The 20,739-nt window shown below is 40.5% G+C and overlaps 1 protein-coding gene across 12 annotated transcripts in view; it reads right to left on the bottom strand.

The window, feature by feature from the left end:
• Positions 1 to 20,739, bottom strand: part of LOC109720035 (protein root UVB sensitive 5) — a 78,521-nt gene that overhangs the window by 25,079 nt on the left and 32,703 nt on the right. For 7 of the 12 annotated variants that reach the window (XR_002218851.1, XM_020246893.1, XM_020246895.1 and 4 more), the window contains exons 4-8: positions 14,277 to 14,377; positions 13,912 to 13,998; positions 13,692 to 13,813; positions 3,767 to 3,813; positions 3,614 to 3,692 (exon numbers count right to left, since the gene is read on the bottom strand). Coding sequence is in view for 11 of the 12 variants with exons in the window: in XM_020246893.1 (XP_020102482.1) it covers positions 3,614 to 3,692; positions 3,767 to 3,813; positions 13,692 to 13,813; positions 13,912 to 13,998; positions 14,277 to 14,377 (436 nt within the window). In the remaining variant the exon portion in view is untranslated. The remainder of the gene's footprint in view (positions 1 to 3,613; positions 3,693 to 3,766; positions 3,814 to 13,691; positions 13,814 to 13,911; positions 13,999 to 14,276; positions 14,378 to 20,739) is intronic. The other 5 variants (XM_020246901.1, XM_020246902.1, XM_020246900.1 and 2 more) reach the window with 4 other exon arrangements.

Genomic DNA, 20,739 nt, shown 5'->3' with positions numbered 1-20,739 from the left:
CATCGAAAACAACTTACAAGCATAGAGGCCTCCGTACTTTTGAAAGCATAGGAGCCTAGTTTTATATATGTATATATACATATATTTGTATATATGGAGTAGGCTAACTATACTCTTATGAGTATAGTCGTTCATACTCATAAGTTGTTTTTAATGATGAAGCTTTTTAATCGACGATCCACACCATTAAATATTATTTAGAACATTTGAAACTTGTAGAAAATGAATTTCGTAATTTTTCAAAATTGTAATAAAGTCCATCAAGCAAGCATAAAATGAATGGTCAAAATAGGATCGGATCCTTCAATTGACGATAAGAGTTATTGCTCTTCATCTAGATAGTGAATAGAATTTTCTATTAAAAATTCAACTGAATTCGATTTTTTTACACCGTTAAACAAGCAACCATCCCATACCGGCCGTTAAAGTTGTCAACTTTGAGATCTTTTGATCGTAAAATAAATAATGTCGAAAAATTGTGAAATTTTTCTAGAAGTTTCATATGCTCTAAATAATGTTTAATAATATGGATCGTTGATTCGGAAGCTCTATCATCGAAAACGACTTACAAGTATGAAGGCGATTGTACTTACAAGAGTATAGTAGCCGAACTCTATAATGCCCGGTCTAGTCAGGTTTAAAACCTTATTGGAGTAGTTGGCAATGCTCTACCAATAAGTCCAATCAAAGCATGTCTTGTCTTCAAATGACCAAGCAAAAATGGTAAGGTTTTTCTCCGAGTGAAAGGGCTTAAATAGCTACTGAAGGAACTAGATGCTTTCGCTGCATAGACTAGCCACCCTCAACGCTGCCTTCAATTTAGCAGCCTAAAATGAAGCAAGGACTAACCGCTTTTACAAGTTGCTTTTTTCAGGTGTTAGAAAAACATACTCCCAGAAAAGCTTCGCTCGCAGGAGGCTTTCTAAGGAACAAAATAGTCAACCCGCTAGACTAGAAAGAAAGTCGACCTCACCATTGGTAAACCGACCAAACCTGAGAAAAAGGAAAAAGCAAAGCTAGGCCATTCATTTAGAGATGCGCGTACTATCAAGAATTAGGAATAGCTTTTCTGTTCTCAAGCCCCGAGCTGGAACTCAAATAAAAAAGAATTTGACTCCAGACATCGCTTCTTATCGCATAAATCTATATAGATTCCGGCTACTATTACTCTTATTAGTACGATCGTCTTCATACTCGTAAGTCGTTTTCGATGATAGAAAATTCTATTCACCATCTAGATGAAGATCAATAACTCTAATCTTCAATTGAAGGATCTGATCCTCCAGTTTTAGGATGTCGTTCGATTTTGACCGTTCATTTTATACCCATTTGATGGACTTTAGATCATGTTTATGCCCGCTTGAAACTTCTAGAAGTTCAAATGCTCTAGATCATGTTTAACGGTATGAATCATCGATTCGGAAGATCTATCATTGAAAATGACTAATGAGTGCGACGGACTCTACACTCATAAGAATATAATAGCCCTACTATATATATCAATATATGTATACTCATAAGAGTATAATAGTCCTACTATATATATATATATATATATATATAGAGAGAGAGAGAGAGAGAGAGAGAGATAGGCTGGATCTTCTTTTGTAAAGAATGGAGGATCTTCTTTTGGGCCATTTGGAAAGCAAGAATGGAGGATCTTCTTTTGTAAAGATTTATATACACCACTAGATGGTAGTAAACCGAAGTAGATATCCGAGGAAGAGTGGAAGAAACTAGATCGAGTAACAGTGGCCACTATTCGTCAATGGCTTGATGATGTTGTGTTTTTAATTTGGTGGCAAATGAGATGTCTGCCGAGTGTTTGTAGAAAAAACTTCATGAGCTATATGAAAGAAAAACTGCCAGAAATAAGGCATTTCTTATTCAAAAATTGTTGAATTTAAAGTATAAGGATGGAATTCCAATATCGGAGCATTTAAATGAGGTTCAAAGCATAGTGAACCAACTCACCTCAATGAAGGTGCTTGATGATGAACTTCAAGCATTGTTGTTGTTAAGCTCTCTACCGGACTCATGGGAAACATTGGTAGTTTCACTTAATAATTCGGCACCGGATGGAATTATCTCTATGAGTTATGTCACAAGTTTGTTGAATGACGAAACAAGGAAAGCCTCTGATGCATCTACATTGTAAGCTCTCATTCTGGAGAACTGAGGAAGGTCAAAGAGCCGTGATCATGGTGATCAATACAAATCAAGAAGCAAGTCAAAACAAAAGAAAGATATTACAAGCTACTATTGCAAAAGGAAAGGCCATATGAAAAAAGTGTCACACCCCAATAAAATCCCACATCAGATATGAATGGGGATGTGATTGGGCATATAATAGACTTAGACACTAGTAATAATAACTGGGCTGAAGGATTTTGGGCCGGTGGTTGGGCCCAACGAGTTATTGTTGCTAGTGGGCTGGGTCGTCACATTTGGTATCAGAGCTAGTTCACGAGCCGGAAATGTGTGACGAGTTTCGGCTGAGTCAGGGTTTGAAAGACAAGGTCATAGGCTATGCCGGAGTCTGTATGATAAGGTGACCAGCTATGCCAGGGTCTGGATGACAAGGCTAGCGAGACGAGTCTCACATCGCCTGGTGATCTTGGGCTATGTGTGTGATTGGACTGATGAGGACGTCAGGGCCTTAATGGAGGGAGTCTGTCACACCCCAATAATCCCACATCGGATATGAATGGGGATGTGATTGGTTATATAATAGACTTAGACACTAGTAATAATAACTGGGCTTAAGCATTTTGGGCCGGTGGTTGGGCCCAACGAGTTATTGTTGCTAGTGGGCTGGGTCGTTACAAAAAGTATGTTGAACATATAAAAAAGATCTAAAAGAGGGCAAAGTGAAGGAAGAAGCAAGGTCCAAAGAAGAGGGCAAGCAAGGTGCTATTATAACTCTTAATAGTGATATTGCTATTATGGATACATGTGGTCATGAATATATTAATATTGCATCTTCTTTTTCAAATGTTGATTGGGTCATTGATACGAGTGCACCGTTTCATGCAACTCCTCACAAGCACTTCTTCTCATCGTACAAAGCAGGAGATTTGGACAAGTGAAGATGGGTAATAGTGAATCTTCTCATATTGTGCCGAGGGGAGATATTTGTATCAAGACCAATATGGGAATAAAACTTATCCTCCAAGATGTTCGACATGTACCAGATCTTCGTCTTAATCTTATTTCTCCGGGATGGTTGGATGATGAAGGCTATGTCTCATATTTTGGTAATGATGTTTGGACGCTCACTAAAGGATTAATTATGTTGACAAGAGGCAAGAAGTGTTGTTCTTTGTATAGAACAAGTGCACATGTAGATGGAAGCATTATTGCGGCTATGAATGATTCGTGGATGATGCTTAACAGTATGAATCGTTGATTTGAAAACTCTATCATCAAAAACAACATATGAGTACGTAGATCTCCGTACTCGTAGGAGCATAGTAACCTCGCTCTATATATATACATATATATATTTCTATATATATACATATATATATTTCTATATATATACATATATATAGAAATATATATATATATATATAGAAATATATATATATAATTCTGGACATGTTTTAGAAACCTTCCAGCACTGCCAATGAAATCAGCATACATCCGCCATTGCTTTGGATCATCATCAAAAAGAGTCCCGAAAAGCCCACCTATCAAATATTGTACTTTGATCAGAAAAAATAAAAACTATCTTCAAGTTTTATGTCACATCTATTTTCCATACCAATGAATAGACGTCCAATTGCTCCTAGACCATCCTTCGCCACCCATCTGTCCAAATGTTCCAATCCACCAACAATTAGAGATGATTGTATGTGCTCTGACAAAACCTTACATGCAGCTATGCAACATTCCAATTTATCTATGCAACATATTTTTTCAAGCAAAAACAATCTCTTGTTCAATAATGTCGTACAATTGTAGTTTTTGCAGCTAAAGGACATCAGACTACAGGAATCTAGCATGCATGATGCATCAGAACTCTATGCCTTTATTTTATGTATCGGGTAACCAAGTACAACTGTTTCTATGAGGACATGAAAGAAAGCAGATAAGGAATCACCATTATGCAATAAAATAATATTATGCATATCAATTTACACGATTATTCTTGTTTCGTAAGAAATTACTTTCCCCTAAATCTCTACCATGACTTTCTGATGGAGTACGGCTCATTAGGCTCGAGTCTGAGTCGAGTAGGAGTTGGCTATGACAATCTTTAGCTAATTAGAGTCCAACAGATCATAGATATTAATTAGGAATTTATTTTTATTTGTTATTTTGTTCATTTAATCTTGATTAGGATTTTATTTATAATTTGCTTAGATTTGATTGAGATTCGGTTAGGATTTAGTAAAACAGTAAAGTTGTAGCTGGATTTAGTTTCTTCTTCTTATCATACCAAAAAATTTAGGTTTTTGAACTTTATAAATTTGAGTAATTGTCTTCGTCATAATTTGTGACGGTTTAATGACTTGAATGAAATTTTGTTTGGAGAAATTTTCTCGCAAATTTTCCTTCGTGTTATGCAATGTACGGAGAGAGTCCGGCTGGAAAATTCTATGCAGAAGAGTGTTGTTTCTATTCTCCTCTTTTTTCTTCATGCTTAATTTCTAGTCAATGGATTTATCATCAAGCGAGAAAGACCGCTGCAATCGACTTACTCTTGCGAGACCCACCCACGGGATCCCTTCACAGCTTTGTCATATGCAAAGGGTAAGTGACCTAACGCCTGTTAGTGTATTTTGTAAAATTCTAGTAATATGTTCTAAACATAAAAAACTCTTTTGTGTAGACTTTTCTTTTAAAAATGGGTTAAGGGTGCTTATATAAATTATAAATCGTTGAAAGGTTTCTAAAAGGCTTTGAATCTAATTGCTATGCAATTTCTGAAAATATGTGCTTTCGATATTGTGCTTGTTTGATAAAAATTTAGTATTCGATAATTGCTCTTTTTTAAATATTGACTGGATAAATAATCACAAAATGTGATGTCTCTTGGTATATTGCTATATTGTTGGCCATGTCGACATGAACTTTGTGTTAGATGCTAGCTTTGATTTTGTGATGCACTACCGAATGCAATTTTGTGACGCGCCATTGGGTGCAATTTTGTGATGAGCCTTCAGGTGCTATTTAGATATTCGGGTGCTATTTAGATATTCGGATGCTATTTAGATACACTTTCGAGTGATTTGGCTCTGCGATCGTAGTTTCGAGTGCTTATGATATGTGTAAAGATAATGAATCCTCGACGCGTAAAACCGAACTTCGGTCGAAATTGACCAAAGTGTGGTACCGGACACTTCGAAAAGGTCCATTAAATGTCCGAATGCATCGGAACGGTGTATAAGGGTGTAAAGGACCCTAGTAAGCATTGTGGGAAATTTTTAGAAATTTTCGCAGTGGAAATGCTTACGGGGTCCAGACCCTGCAGGTAGGGTCCGGACCCCGTACGCGTGAAAAGGTGGGTTTTGTGAAACCCTATTTTTGTGTGAGGGGCTTGGTGCTATTGTGAAGATGAAGTGTTTATATGAGGGGTTTGAGCTCATTTTTCTCATTCCCTCACACTTGCACACTAAGAGAAAATACTCTCTCTGTCTCCTAGGGTTAGCTCCAAGAGGTGGAGTTGGTGGAGGGGAATTGCTTGGAGGTGAAGCTTTCTCTTCTTCTTCTTCTTTGGCTTGAGAAGGAGCTTGGTTAAAGGTAAGCTTCATGGGTTTTTATGGTTTATGATTAGGGTTTGATTTAAATCCCTTAGAATTGAGCTAGATGGAAACCCTAGGTGATGCTATACTCAATTATTGCATGAATCAAAAGCTATTTGATGTATTCTTGCAATAGTGAGTTTTAGGGTTTCAAACTGGGATTTTGCCAAGTGCTAGGTTTGGATCTAAGTTAACCCTATGTAAACCTAATTGAAGGTAAAACCGACACGGTGGGCAACTCGAACCGGAGTTCCTATGGGCGTGCGGCAAGTTCTTAAGGAAAAGTACAGTTTTTGCTTCGTTTGCGTTGGGCCAAGCCGAATCGACGTCTAAAAAATTGCGAGGCTAGGATTCTCACACCTCGGCATTATTTAGAGGTAGGGGGGTGCTATCCGAGACAATCGAATTTCCTTTTATGTCTATGTTGCTTCATTGGCCATGTATATCCATATGTAGGATTCATGCATTGTAGAGTAGGATGATGTTTATTCCATTCCTTGTATGCTCTCATGGTATTTGTATAGATATGAGATGGAACATAGTGGACTACTAGTGAAATAATCCGCGCGATGCAATGGGTAGATAATAAAAAAAAAATTATAGGAGAAATAAAAATATAGAAATATAGATGTTTCGTGATTGTTAAGAATGGGGCAGACAGCGATGGCACCATAACCCGTCCTTTTTGAGGATGCATGAGGAACAACGGATGAGGGCCGAAAGGCTCCGAGTAGCAAGTAGAGATGTTAACGGGTCATATTCGGCGGAATTTTTAAAAACCCGAACCCGAACACCGAACCCGACTCCAAACCCGAGACCCGAGACCCGAACCCGAACCCGACGGATTTTAAAAATCATATCCAACCCGAACCGCCAAAAATCCGAAACCCGAACCCGAACCCGAACCCAAAATTTGAACCTGAAATAATTATTTCTTTTTTCAATATTCAATAATATTTTATTAAATCTAAATTTTTAAAATACAAATTCAAATATAACATCAAATATATATATATATATATATATATATATATATATATATATATATATAATACAAAATAAATTCGGGTTCGGGTCATGTTCGGGTTCGCGTCGGGTACAATCAAAACTCATATCCGAATTCATATCTGTCGGATTTCTATTTTTGATATCCATATCCGAATCCATATCCATATCCATCGAATATATCCGTTTCATTCGGGTTCGGGTTCGAATAAAATCTCGCGTATCCATACTCATTGACATCCCTAGTAGCGAGCGAGAGGAAAAGGAGAGAAAAGAAATTCTAAAATTATGGGTGGAGAGATAAAACCTTTCACCCAAACCGCTCCGTAGATGAGATAAGGGAAGAGAGAGATGCCACTGTCGGTTTGGAAAATAAAAAAAAAAGTAAAGAGTTTCGAAAATAAAAAAAAGTAAAAGATAGGAGGAAAAAAAAAAGAGAAAAAAAGTTGAATAATGTGGCTGTGAGGGTGGAGGGTTTTACTAAGATAAAAAAGAATAGAGAAAAATCTAAAATAAATAGTGGGTCCCACCATCCTCAAATTAAGGTGGTGCATCCACGTTGGATTTGACCATGAGAAATCATGTATTGGTATAGATGTGCATGAGGATTGGGTTGTGAACAAAGGAACTCTATAGTGCTTTGACAATGAGAATTTAGAAACATCGTGACATACAAAGGTGGCATTTGGATAGAGACATTGTGACATACAAAGGTGGCATTTGGATAGTAAATTGAGAACACTCATGATATGAGGATAGGGATTGGTATCTTCCCTGGCATTGTTACCACTAGTTGGTAGGGTATCCTCGGGTTAGAGGATTGGACCATACTCACATTACGTCTGTTTAGCTTGGCGGTGGTCGCTCCACCCAAGCTTCGTCTCCGGAGTTCTTCAGGTAGGGGTTAACGTAGTTACCCCGCAAACTGTCCCGGGTGAGTGTAGCGGACGTCTCCTCACATTGCAGGATTCGGTTGTGAGTCGGGGCTTAACCTTCGGGTTAGCCGGATCGATTGGGTTATGAAATATGAATGACATGCATCATGAGCATAGTAGTTGCTAGTACATGTTTATTGTACCTGTTTATCGTTTCATATTGCCAAGGCATAGTAGCATGCTAGATGTTTATTATATTGCTAACCCTTTCTACTTATGCCTACTTAGATCTAGTAGGAAAATCGGCAGCATCGGTGGCCGAACCCACTAAGAACTATTATTAATTCTCATCCCACTTTGTTGCAGGGCCTAGCGAGAGAGCACCGGCAGAGGACCGTGGTAAAGGCATAGCGCCCTAGATAGTAGCCTCCTATGCATTAGAGTATCATGTACCCTTTTGAGAGATGATGTATTTTGGTGAGGTTACTTGTGGACGTATATGTATCTAGAGTTGAAAAATGTAAACCAAATGTTCGTACTTGGTGGATAAATGTAAAATGGTGAATGTGAATGTAATAGCTAGTATTTCTCTCTTGCTCTTGCTTGTATCAGACTTGCATGATTCATGTATGTTGACTATGTTTACCTAGGCAACTTGTAAGGACTGAGATTTTGACAGTGCAACTAAACTCTCTGTTGATAATGTTTTTGTGTGTAATTTAATTACATAAGAACTCGTCAAATTTTAGAAGAAAATGAGTTAAGATGGAGAAGTTACGCGACCAGAACCGATGATTTAAAGTGAATAGTAACTCCGGCTTTCGGATGAGCCAGTGAGTAGAGGAGGGTTCCGGTGCGTATTGGACTCCGAACATAGGACTCCAATAGCTCGTTTCGAACGGCTCGACTTTTCTGGACCCAATGGCACTGACGAAATTGGGTTCTGATGTACGGTTGTCGAGAAAAAGGGGTTTGATTGATTTACATGTATATATGTGGTTATATGGTCGAATGTAATGAGGGTTGACTTCATCGCAAATCGGCGACCAAATCAGATTAAGCGAAATGCTAGATTCAATGCCCCAGTCGTGCTATACGCGCTGGCACAATCTGATCGGAAATCCGATGGACGAATCTACGGGAATCGCGAAATGTTCGCTGAGAGGTCGAAATCAGCAAAACGGAAAAATCGCGAAAGGTCAAATATTTTATGCGCCGTTTTGCGCGATTTCGAACGTTGAGGGACTTGTGTTTAATGTGCACGTGCTGGCAGGGGACCTAACTGAAAATACTAGACTTTGAAGGGGTTTTTTTGCAAAGTGACACCTAGTATATAAGTGGCAGCTAGGGTTTCCATGGTCCTTTTGGCTGCCCAAATCCACCCAGCTAACCATAGCAGCCCCACCTGCATCCCTGCCCTGCCCTGCCCGTGTGCACGCCCTGACCGCCGGCGAGCAACTCCGGCCGCCGGAAATCCCCGCAGCACCATCCTCTCCCTCTCTCTCGGCCACCCACTCCACCGCATTAGGGTTGCAGGTTCAGGAAGCCACCCAAGCCCGAGCTTCTTCATCCCCAGGTCGAGACCCATCTCCGGCGCCGCCATAGCCGGTCCCGGCCACCCCGTGCACCGCCGGAGCTAGCTGTGCGAGCTGCGGCCAGCTCAGGTCAGCCCAAACTGAGCGGGATCAAGCTTGGGTTTCGCGTGCGGCCACCACTTCCCAGCCGCGCCACCGGCCGCCTTCCGCCGCCGGCCAGCACCTGCCCCGGACCCCTCCGACCTTCTGCGCTCGTCCCCGGCCGGAGCGCCCACCTTCCGACCGCCGCCGGCCAGCCCTAGCTCTCCCCTGGCCAGTAAGCAAAGTTTTTGCTATTCTGCGCACTATTTCGGTTTGGGATCACTGTTCCGAGGACCCGAGGCTGTTCCAATGCCTCCGGGGGTGAGCACGGTGATCGTCTGTCAGTCCTGATCACAGTGCTCACCTCATTTAGGGTTAGCGAGCCCCTGGTTAGCGAGATAAGCATGTTTTTCATGCTATGCGCGCTGTTCGCAGACTTTCGCGTCGCTCCCGCGCTCTCTACAGTGGCCAGCAGTGCTCCGAAAGGTGAGCACGGCCTCCGGCACGCTGAAACCTATCAGCGAGTACGACGATGTGACTAATCGATCCCTGGTTTACATGTACGGACCATAAAAGCCCTGAAATCACAAAAAATGATGTGATTTCATGTATCGTTAAAGGCTTTTATGCTTTTTGGTCTGTCGCGGCTGCTGTTGGCAGCACATGTGAGTAGTGGGTAACCTCTGGACTAGTTGTCCAAGGGCCCAAGACTTTGTGAAGATCGAAAATTGATTTCCGGTGCGTTTGTCGGCAAAATCCGCCGACAGAACGCGGGTTCGGTTCGGAATTTGTCCGACGGTGTCTCGTAGTTGATTGTTGTGTCGCTGAGCCTTGTTGGCTGGTCACTCGCATCATTTCGAGGGTTCGGAAATGACGGGTGAGCGACGGTGGGTTCCGGTGTCGAAATAGACACTTTCGGGAACCCGGATCCGAACGATTATCCGACGATAATTGTTTAGAGGCGAGATTTTGTGTTTGCTGCCAGGACACACAAATGTTAGTGTTTGATGGCAGCGGTGACTCGTGGCACGAGTCGGTGCTTTCTGGGACAGTTCGTGGGTCCCGACAGAGTCCCGATGCGATTTTCGGGACTTCCGACGTGTTACGGTAGTCGGTTTTGGAGAAACCGATCTCCGTGGGTTTGTTTGTGGGTGGCGATTTAATGTTTCTTAATTGTAGGTTAGATATTAACCCGGTGGACCCTCCGTAGGTCCGATTGACTTTCTCTCGCAATCAGTAGACAGACGCGACATTCGTATAGGTGGGTATTTCGATCCGAAGTCGGTACAGTGGTGCACGCTCGGTGATAGTTTCTTACCCTTACTCCCTGGTTGTTATACATGCATATACTATATGTTGAGCCTAGCACCTATACCATGTTCCTTGTTGCTCTACTTAGCTGTTTTACATATCCTTTATCATGTTTACAGTAGAGCGATTTCGTGACTATCTGTGAGATTGTGACCTAGTCGGTCAGTGCATTGCATCTATTTCATGACCTGATTGGTCGGCCGTTGTATCTCATGTCTATGACCTATTCAGTCAGTTCCTTGACTTCTGTCGTCGATGACTGTTGAGGTCGAACCTTGAGGGGTTGGATTGTTCGGCTAGTGGCTGACGGTAGTTCTGAATTTCAGTGATACACGATGTGACATTCGTGTGACCTATTGGTCGGTTCTTGAGTATACTGTTAGTTGACATCGAGCAGTACTTGCATATATTTGAGAAGATGTCGAGTTGTTCCATCCTAGTTGACCTGAGTGGTCTATTCTTGTGCTTCATTACAGTTTGATGACCTATTGGTCGGTTAGCCCCGAGGGGCAGTGATTGTCGGCTAGTTGCCGACGATTGGCCATTGAGTATATCAGTATTGATCGCCCGAGACTCGTTCGTATTTCACGATCACCGGCGGTCTGATCCACCGTAAGAGGGTGTTCTTTTCCGGAAAAGTGGTTGAATGTGCCAGCCCGTGAGCCCAGCGGTCAGGACTGGGTTATATGCAGCCTATGAGCCCAGTGGTTAGAACTAGGTGCCGAGCGGTCAGAACTGGGTTATATACAGGTAGACTGGCAGTGGGCATGGGCATGGGCCTGAGGTCTGCGGACCAATAGGGCAGTTTTCAGATTGGGTATTTTTGGACTTGTCGTCTGGTTGACGCATATGACTATAGTAGCGGTTGTTGCTTGCATACTTACAGTTCTTTCTTTACAATTGTCTTACTACTATAGTTGATATCCATGCATGCATTCAGTTTTTCTTTACAGTAGCGGTAGTTGTTCTTATACATCCTGTTCATGTATTATTGTTGCTACTGTATTTAGTATATCTGCTCATGACCATGTTTATCTCTTCCTAATCCGGTGAGTACTCCTCGCCTTCGTCGGCTTGCGGTACCCACTGGGAGGGGAGACATGTTTACATATTCTCACCTCCCCCACCATTTTTCAGGTATTACGAGCGGTGAGGGTTGAGGTGAGACACGTTCGTAGCGGTCGATAGAGCTTCCGACCCAGGTTATTCGGTTTAGTTTCTACCCTTAGTTCTGTTGATATAACTTAGACATAAAAAATGATTCAGTATTTCATTATGTTTGAATATTCAGGATTTCAATTGGGTTTTTGAACGTAATAAAGACTTATGGATTTCTATGAAATGGAAAATGATTTTCTACCCCTCGTGGTAGCATGTTTTAAAGATAAAGGGTTTCCGTGTGGGAAACGGTTTTGAAAAGGTTTCCTTACGGTTTTCATAAATTAGTATTTCAAAATGAGTTTTCGGGTTGGAAACGTTTTAACTAATAATTGTGGTTTTATGTTTAAATCCTAAAATGTGAACCTGTGGTGAATGGTGTATGGATATATAGATGATGAATGTTGGTATGTTCAATGCGGTGATTGTATCCTGGTTATGTACTTGTACTTGTACGACGCCGTGCAAATACAGGGGAGACTCTGTCCGTGTGAACAGTGGACTCCCTATATTTGTGGCGGATCTGGCATACCTGGGAGTCAGGTTTTCAAAAAAAAAAATTTTCGCTGTGTTTTAACCAAAAAGAGACCCCGGGGCGTGACACAACTAGATATACATGATTGATGTTTGTTGAGCCTTGGGCGGACAGGGGAGACTATCCGTTCGGCGTCTGTTGACGTACCCGAACCGACCAAATTGGCGGTTGCGGGGTGTGACAATGTGTTCAGGACCTTTACCAACAGTCGCTAGTTATCGGAGAGTTTGTTTTAAATTCTAATAGAATAAGAATGCTTTTGTTTAAATTTCATTATTCTTTATTCTTTTGTGAAATATATTATTTACAAAGCTCAAATTTTTAAATGAGACTTCTGAAATTAGCTAAACTCAATCATCTTATTATTTTTAGTAATTTATAAATATTTTGGTTGCATGCTTAATCCAACTAATGTGGTGTATGGTCGCTGTCACGCCCCGAGACCGCTCCCAATTTGGTCAGGTTCGGGCACGCCGACAGACCGCCGAACGGACTGAGTTTCCCCTGTACGTCCTAGGCGTCGCAACAAGTACAATACAAAGGTTCCAACCAGGAACAGTACTCAGCAAACAAAATTGCATCAGGAAGGTATCAATCAANTTTTATATTTAAATCCGGTATGTTACATTACACCGCAACTGCACCGGAACCATTTAAATGTACACCGTAACTTCATAGTTTTAGAAGTCCGGTACCTTACAGTCGCTTACCCACGTATGGAGTCTGATCAACGAGTGGGGGACGGGACCGAGTGAACGCTAAACTGAGATTCATTTGTTTCAGAGCTATTGTTAATAAATTAGATAGTTTAAATTTAATTTGTGACTGACATTTAATATTTTCATTTGGTTAGAATTATCATGAGATTTGGTGACATTTGTGGAACTTTCAATTATAGAATTAGTTTTGTGGTTTTAAATCAGATTGGTATTTAACTTAAATTCATGATAGATTATTTCGCTCGATATCTACATGTTTTGTTGCCTTGCATGTCTGTAATTGAATAATTACAAATATGTGGCTTCTATTATGTCTCAGGCTCGGGGTGTTACATACCTAAACTCAGTCCTGACTCCAACATAACATGTGCACGGCCCCTGTTCAATATTCTATCCATAAAAGTAAAAACCTGGGCGACATACCAGTAAAATAATCCACATAACTTTGTGTTGTACCAGCAAAGGATATGAAAGGAACAGAACAGTAATAAATGATACTTGATAAATTGGAGTGAAATTTGACCAAAGTTTTAGGGAGTGAAAGTAAAATAAAGCAATCAGAATTTGTAAGTCGAACATAAAAGACAACAGAAACAGTGAAACACTAGCAATCAACCAACATGAACTCAATCCTCTTTGACACCAGACATGTATGCAAAACTAATGAAAGAAGTTAATAATTTAAAAAAAAAAACTGTTTTAAGAGATTTAAGGGATATCACCTAATAGCAGCAGCAGAAGCAGCAGCAGTACTTCCTGCGAAAGAGCCTACACCAACAGCCTGTGTTACTCGTAAGCGGTTAGTCCACATCCCTCTATATGACGGAGAGTCTATAATAGCCCACTATTTGCAAATTTAATGAAAATATGAAATCAGATAATCTAAAATATACAACCATGCACATTTGCATTCAATAGAAAACAGGGACATCAGACTTACACCTGATTAAGACAGATATTGAATAGCTGAAATGTCTCCTCAGAAATATCAATATATTCTCTAAACAGCAACACCTCTAGCATCTTAACCTAAAGTTCCAAACACTGGCTCTCTCACTTCTTGTTGTGTGACGACTTTACAAATAAGAACACTTGGACAAAGAACAGCTGAATTTAATTTATTCATGTAGCAATAGAAAGAATCAAATTGAATCAGGTACTAAAAAACTAAATATAAATTGAATAGCTAATCATCTAGAAAAACCAGATAAGGAATCATCTAGACTTTTCTAAATTCTGTTAGTAGAATTTTACAACCAATATGGGTTAATTTGAGAGTGCATGAGCTTATCAGAGATAAGATCTACCTTCAAAAGGCTTGATGTGACCAATGTGTGACAAATCCATCCCGTAACATTTGTGGGGAACTGCAGTAACATATACTCTAGATAATCATCTGAAACAGATCCTGAAGGTTTACACGAAACATATTAACCCAGAGGCTCACCATATAATTAATATTAATTACAAGAACTACTAACATAAAGAGCCGATTAGATAGATAACATAAGGATGAAAACTAAAAAAAACAATCGAGAGTATCAAATGGAAAATCAACACCAGTGAAGCATGATAATTTATTTTCTATGCTCGCACCCATAGAAGAAACTATCTGTCATGGATTTCCTTGCTGGCGGAGTTCATGAAGTTGAGTCTGAGTCTTGAATAGTCATAGAGAAAAGATGCAATTTGATGACTTGAAGACTCAATTCCGCATGTCACAACCCCCGGTAACATTTTATACTGTTAGTGGTGATTTGATATTATATTAATGTCTTTGGAAGTTGTTGGGATTGAGAAAAGTTGGATGGAATATGAAACTAAAGTTTTCTGGTGTCAAGATCCAAATCCTGGAGGAGAATCCAGATCCCAAACCCTTGGTAATCAATATTTATACATAACAGTCTGGACCTCCTCTTTAAGATTCAGATCCCGAACCTTTGGTTCTAAATTTTTATTACTAATGTCCGAATCCTAGAGAAGTCTAGATCTCAAATGGGTATCTTCACAATACGCAGGGAGACCCGGACCTTCACTGAGGATCCGGTAGGATCTTGACCATCCAACGGTGCTCAATCTTCTACAACAGGCCGAATTCTACTACATATCAAGCCTTAGGCACGTGCAGCTGGATCAGGCTTTATTAGGACCTATGGTAGAGAGATGGAGACAGGAGACGCAGACTTTCCACTTCCACCACAGCAAGATGATGATTACACTTCAAGATGTCACGATCATTTCTGATCTTCGTGTGGATGGTCTACTCGTGACGGTACCGCACTGCACGTGTGCCCGGAGCTTTATTAGTCGCTTCTAGGGGATGTGCCAAATGACATCAGGGGTGGTTAGATTAGACTGTATTGGTTATATCTACATTACCACCACATACATTTGGATGCCCCTACAGGAGTAGCTGCAGCTACAACATGAGCCTACATATTATATCAAATTGCATGTAGCTTGTTTTCCAACCCCACTGGATAGGGTTCATCTTAAGTGGCTTCCACTTTTGGAGGATTTTGATGAGTGGAGCGGATTAACGTGGGGTGCTGCAGCTTTGGCCTATCTCTATTGGGCGTTACGAACGGCTTCATTAAAAGGAAAGGCCGAATGCTGTTGCTTTGCGACATTATTACAAATATAATATGTAATATTTTAATTATTATATTAAGCTACTGGCGTTTAATTTATTGCAATTTATTTCTAAATTTAGGCGTGGAACCATATTCATATTGGTCGATCTACTGGAGTTGGAGCTATGCACGATATAGCAGATTGCCCTTTGGGTTGTCAATATGAAATATAAATTTGATAATTATTGCATTTTTAAAATAATTGCAACTAATACTGATATTTTTAAATTTTAGATGGGCCAAAGCTGGTGGATTGTGGTTTGGAGCTAACGTCAGGACAACTGATATTGAGTTTTATCAAGATAAATTAGATCAGCAAAGAAAGTCACAAATACGTATTAATGCAACTATTTTCTTCAATATTTTACAAACGTATTAATGCAACGAGTTGAATATTTATATGTACTTTCGACTTGTTCACAGATTATGTGGTACACGGATGCTATTATAGCTGCACTAACGACATTTTGTATACAGGCAGTTAAGTCTAGCGATCGAGGACTACATTGATTTGTTTTCATATTATACAGATGCATGTACTGAATTGAGTCCTACGACGGTTCGGTCTTCTCCAACATATATACCCATTAATGTGGAGACCATCTATCCTGTGGCATCCCAGGGGCAGCCGGATGACGATTGGATCGCCTTTCACGCTCCACACAGCGAGAGATAGCCTGAGAGATTACAACATCCTTCGATGACTTTCCAGCCTCAACTTTATATAAATTATAATTTTAATTTTAAAATTAATATATATAGAAAATAACAAGTTTTTTCCTATAATGCAGGTCGATGCATCACAACAACAAACTACAGCATCAAGCAATTAGTTGATGATCCACCATACGATCCTAAAGACTCTAACAGGCATCTGCTCCCATATAAGATGGTACTGGAAAATGTACCTACTCTACCTATTGACAGTGTAAGGTACCTAACTTCTGAAATTATGAAGTTACGGTGGGATGTAGTATACCGAAATTTAATATAAAATTAAGTGTAAATAAAAATAGTGTGAGATACTATTTTTATTGGACTTAAGGGTGTAAGGTATAAGTTGGAAATGACCTGTGCTGAAATAGGAGCGAAAACAAAAGATTTAGAATTTTCTGTGAAAAGCGGGGCTGATAAATTAGCAGAAAATGCAGTGTCGGAAAATTATGAAAACTGGAGGATAGGTCAGAATTATTTTTATGAGACTAGATTTAAAGTTTCATGTCATTCTGACACCCGGAAGGTGGAGAATAAAATCGAATTGCTATCTGCTAAAGATTACAGTTCGGTAGAGCTTTCGGTGACCAAAAATGGTCGAAACTGAAAAGTTAAGATATATTTCTTCTCAGTAGGTTAAACCGAGCCTGACTGTCAAGTTTGAGCACAAACGGACATTCAGAAGGGCTCCGACTGTTCCGAACTGCTAAACTGAGCTGGAGATGTAATTTCTAATAGGTGAGAGGGGTTTTTGTGCAATTGTTACAGCACCTATTAGAGGAGGTGGCTTGGCTGAATGCATCATACGAACACACACATTCTTTCCTTCTCCCTCACACTTGCAACCAAAGAAAAAGATCTCTCTCTCTCTCTAGCAATTTCTCCACCAAAGAGAGGAATTGGAGGTGGATTTGGAGAAGAAAAAGGTTGCAAGGTCGCTTTGAGGTGAAGTCTTTATCCTCTTCATCACTTGGCTTGGGGAAAAGCTTGTGTTTGTGGTAAGCTTCATGAACCTCTAATGGTGAATTGCTAAGGAATGATTCGTATGCCCTAGAAATGGATTTAGTGAAACTCCTAGATGCTAAATAGATGATGGATGCTCGAATTTAAAGATCAAATGATGAATTCTTGCATAGTTACATCTTAGGGCATTAAAAGAGAGGTTTTGCTTGTGAGGGGTTTTGATCTAAATTGAACCTATACAAACCAAATTGATAGGTATTCTGACGCGTTGGCGAAGGTTCGGCGATACGACGAGGCTATGCGAAGATATCGAAGGAAAGGCCTGTTTCAGTACAGATTGCCGCAGCTTGCGGCGAAAGCTTCCAAAAATCACGAAATCGGATACAAACCAAATTGATAGGTATTCTAACGAGTTGGCGAAGTCGGTTCGGCAATACGACGAGGCTACGCGAAGATATCGGAGAAAAGGCCTGTTTCGGTACAAATTGCCGCAGCTCACGGCGAAAGCTTCCAAAAATCACGAAATCGGAACCCTAGCCTCTTGGTAGCATTAAAAGTTGGGGGGTGTCCATCCCAAAGCAACTGGGCTTCCTTCTATGTCCGAGTTAGATTTTTGGTCATATTGCACATATTGTTCTTATGCATTATAGGATGTATGTATAGTTGCATTTCTATTTCCTTGCATGTATGTCTAGTTGTGTAGCATTATGGACTTGACACTTAAATCTAGAATGCATGAGGATTAGGGTTTGTGACATGAGATCCTATAGTGATAAGAAAACGGTGAACTCGGACTTGATGATGAAAACTAGTGACATGCGAACTAGTGTATAGAAAACACTATGACTTGGACGAGTGGCATGTAAACAATGTTAACAACATGACGAGTGGCATTGGAACTTATTGTAATAGAAACACTTGTGGCATTGAGCATAGGGAATAGATGAGTTTCCCTAATCGTGGCATATTGCATGAGAATTAGTGTAATTGAGACACTATGGCATCAAACATAGGGATAGTTCAATTCCCTAGTGCGAGTTGATTAGTGTGGTTGAGACACTTGACATGGACCTAGGGATAGGTGGATTTTCGAGTGTTTGTTAACCTAGTTGACAGGGTATCCTCAGTTGGCGAGGATTGGATCATACTCACAAGTCTGTTTTGAGCTTGTGGTGGTCGCTCCACACAAGCAGTGCACTCCGGAGTTGTCACACGAGCTGGGTAGCTCACGAGCGGGGTAGCTCACTGGGTGGGATACGAGCGGGGTAGCTCCTCACCCATTGCCGGAGTTGTCACACGAGCGGGGTAGCTCATGAGCGGGGTAGCTCACCGGGTGGGATACGAGCGGGGTAGCTCCTCACCCATTGGACTGGGACGTGAGTTGGGGCGAAGGGCGGGGTAGCCTTTCCCCTATGAGATTGAGCGGGGCAGCTCAATATCTATGAGATTAGAGCGGGGTAGCTCTTCATCTATTACCTTTGAGATGTGAGACGGGTGAGATAAGAGCGGGGTAGCTCCTCACCTATGAGATTTGAGATATCAGTCAGGGCGAAGAGCGGGGTAGCTCTTCACCTCTTCACCTACTAGATTGTGGTGTGAGTACCTATGAGATTTGAGATCTTAGGCGGGGTAGCCTAGTGGATTGGGTAATGACATGAATAGCATAAGTGGATTTGCATTCATACCCTGATTAGACATAGTATATGTTAGTGGATTGCATAACTGTGTCGTATTTGTATTCATTACATTGTTAAAGCATACTAGCATGATAAATGATATTGCATGCATTCCTTGCATTTGATGGCATAGTAGATATAGTAGCTGTTTATATCATCTATATCTCTATCTATCTATCTGTGCCAGCTTAGACCTAGTGGGAAGATCGGCGGAGTCGGCGGCCGAACCCACTGGGAACTATATTTATATAGTTCTCACCCCGTGTGGTTTTGGGGTACAGGTACACACGTGAGCGGACCGGCAGGTGATCGCGGTAAGGGCGTAGCGCCCTAGCTAGCTAGTAGAGCTTTCCTATTGTACTAGAGCACCCTCGTGTGCATGGTTATAGATGACATGATGTATTTTGGATAGCTAGCATTATATATATGTGATATGATTATGTATTCATTTTGGAAGCTTAAATGTAATCAAGTTGTATTAAAGGTTGAATGGATGTAAATGTTGAATGTCAAATGTGATGTAATAGATAGTTATATCTCTCTTTTATTCACTTGTTTATACTTGTGATGCTTGCTCTTGTAATGTTCGGCACTGGTTGTGCCCTCGCTATTGTTTTGATCATGTATGTATTCAAGTTGATTTCCTGGGAACTTGTTGTACATGATCCTGTTGTTTAGCCTTGGGCGGACAGGGGAGGTGCTGTCCGTCCGGCGTCTGTTCGACGCGCCCGAACCGAACCAAATGGGTAGCGGTCTCGGGGCGTGACAGACAGAGATTCAGAGGGTGGAGATTATGCTCACGCATCCATATTGGGTCATCAGGTGCGACGGTCTTCGTCTCCTATTCGATCTCATTCGATATCGAGCCATTAGGTGTCACGGTCTCTATCTCCCACTCACACCCCTTCGACATTTCCTTCCACATCTGAGGCACTTCCACCACCTGTCTCGCGTGCGTATTTTACTTCCATGTATTCTCGTTGCCGTGGCCCGTCATCATCACAGCACCTACCAGCATCTACACCGGTTACTATCGAAGGTGACCGACCAGTGCCATAGGAGACCCAGGTAATTCCGGAGCATCATGAGGGCATCATCGAGGATCTCAATCAGATAGCAAGCATTGAGCCACTTCATGGCATTCTTGCTATTGATCTCGATGTTGATCATGGGCGTGGGCAAGGTTTAAAGTGCCGTGACACGGGGGCGTGCCGCTGTCTGCCTGGCACGGTACGGCATTGGCATGCTTGCATGCCAACACATGGTACGATTGCGTGCCGATGGATACGCATGACCTCCTACTGGCACGCTTTGGCACGGATTTATTTTAGTTTTTTTAATTTCAATAAACTCTTTATAATATTATTTTGAAAGATTTAATCAAATAATTATGAATATTTGCTATGTATAGCTTACTATACTCATCAATTAATATACTTGTAAGCTTTCTTGTATGTAAAGTACAACTATAGCTGATGCAGAATAGAAATTTTTACAGATTAGAATTTTTAAAATGCAAAGACATCTTTTTTTTCTTTTTTCTTTTGACCATATTATAGTCTTTCTTTTATAAAATACAAAAAAATAATTTTAAAATTATTTTAAAAAATTATTTTTCAAAAAATTAGTAGATCTATCAAAAAAATTAAGCGATAAATTATATGACAAATAAATTAAATAAATTTAAGTATCAATTAATTTAATTTAACTTTTAATTTTATCAGTCTTTTCAATCTTCTAATGCAAAAATAAAATTTTATGTTTGATGTGTCTTAAAATTTATT

Source organism: Ananas comosus, linkage group 14, assembly GCF_001540865.1.
Source record: "Ananas comosus cultivar F153 linkage group 14, ASM154086v1, whole genome shotgun sequence".
Classification (NCBI taxonomy): domain Eukaryota; kingdom Viridiplantae; phylum Streptophyta; class Magnoliopsida; order Poales; family Bromeliaceae; genus Ananas; species Ananas comosus.
Note: the sequence above shows the minus strand (reverse complement) of the source record. Positions and strands in the feature narration are given on the sequence as shown.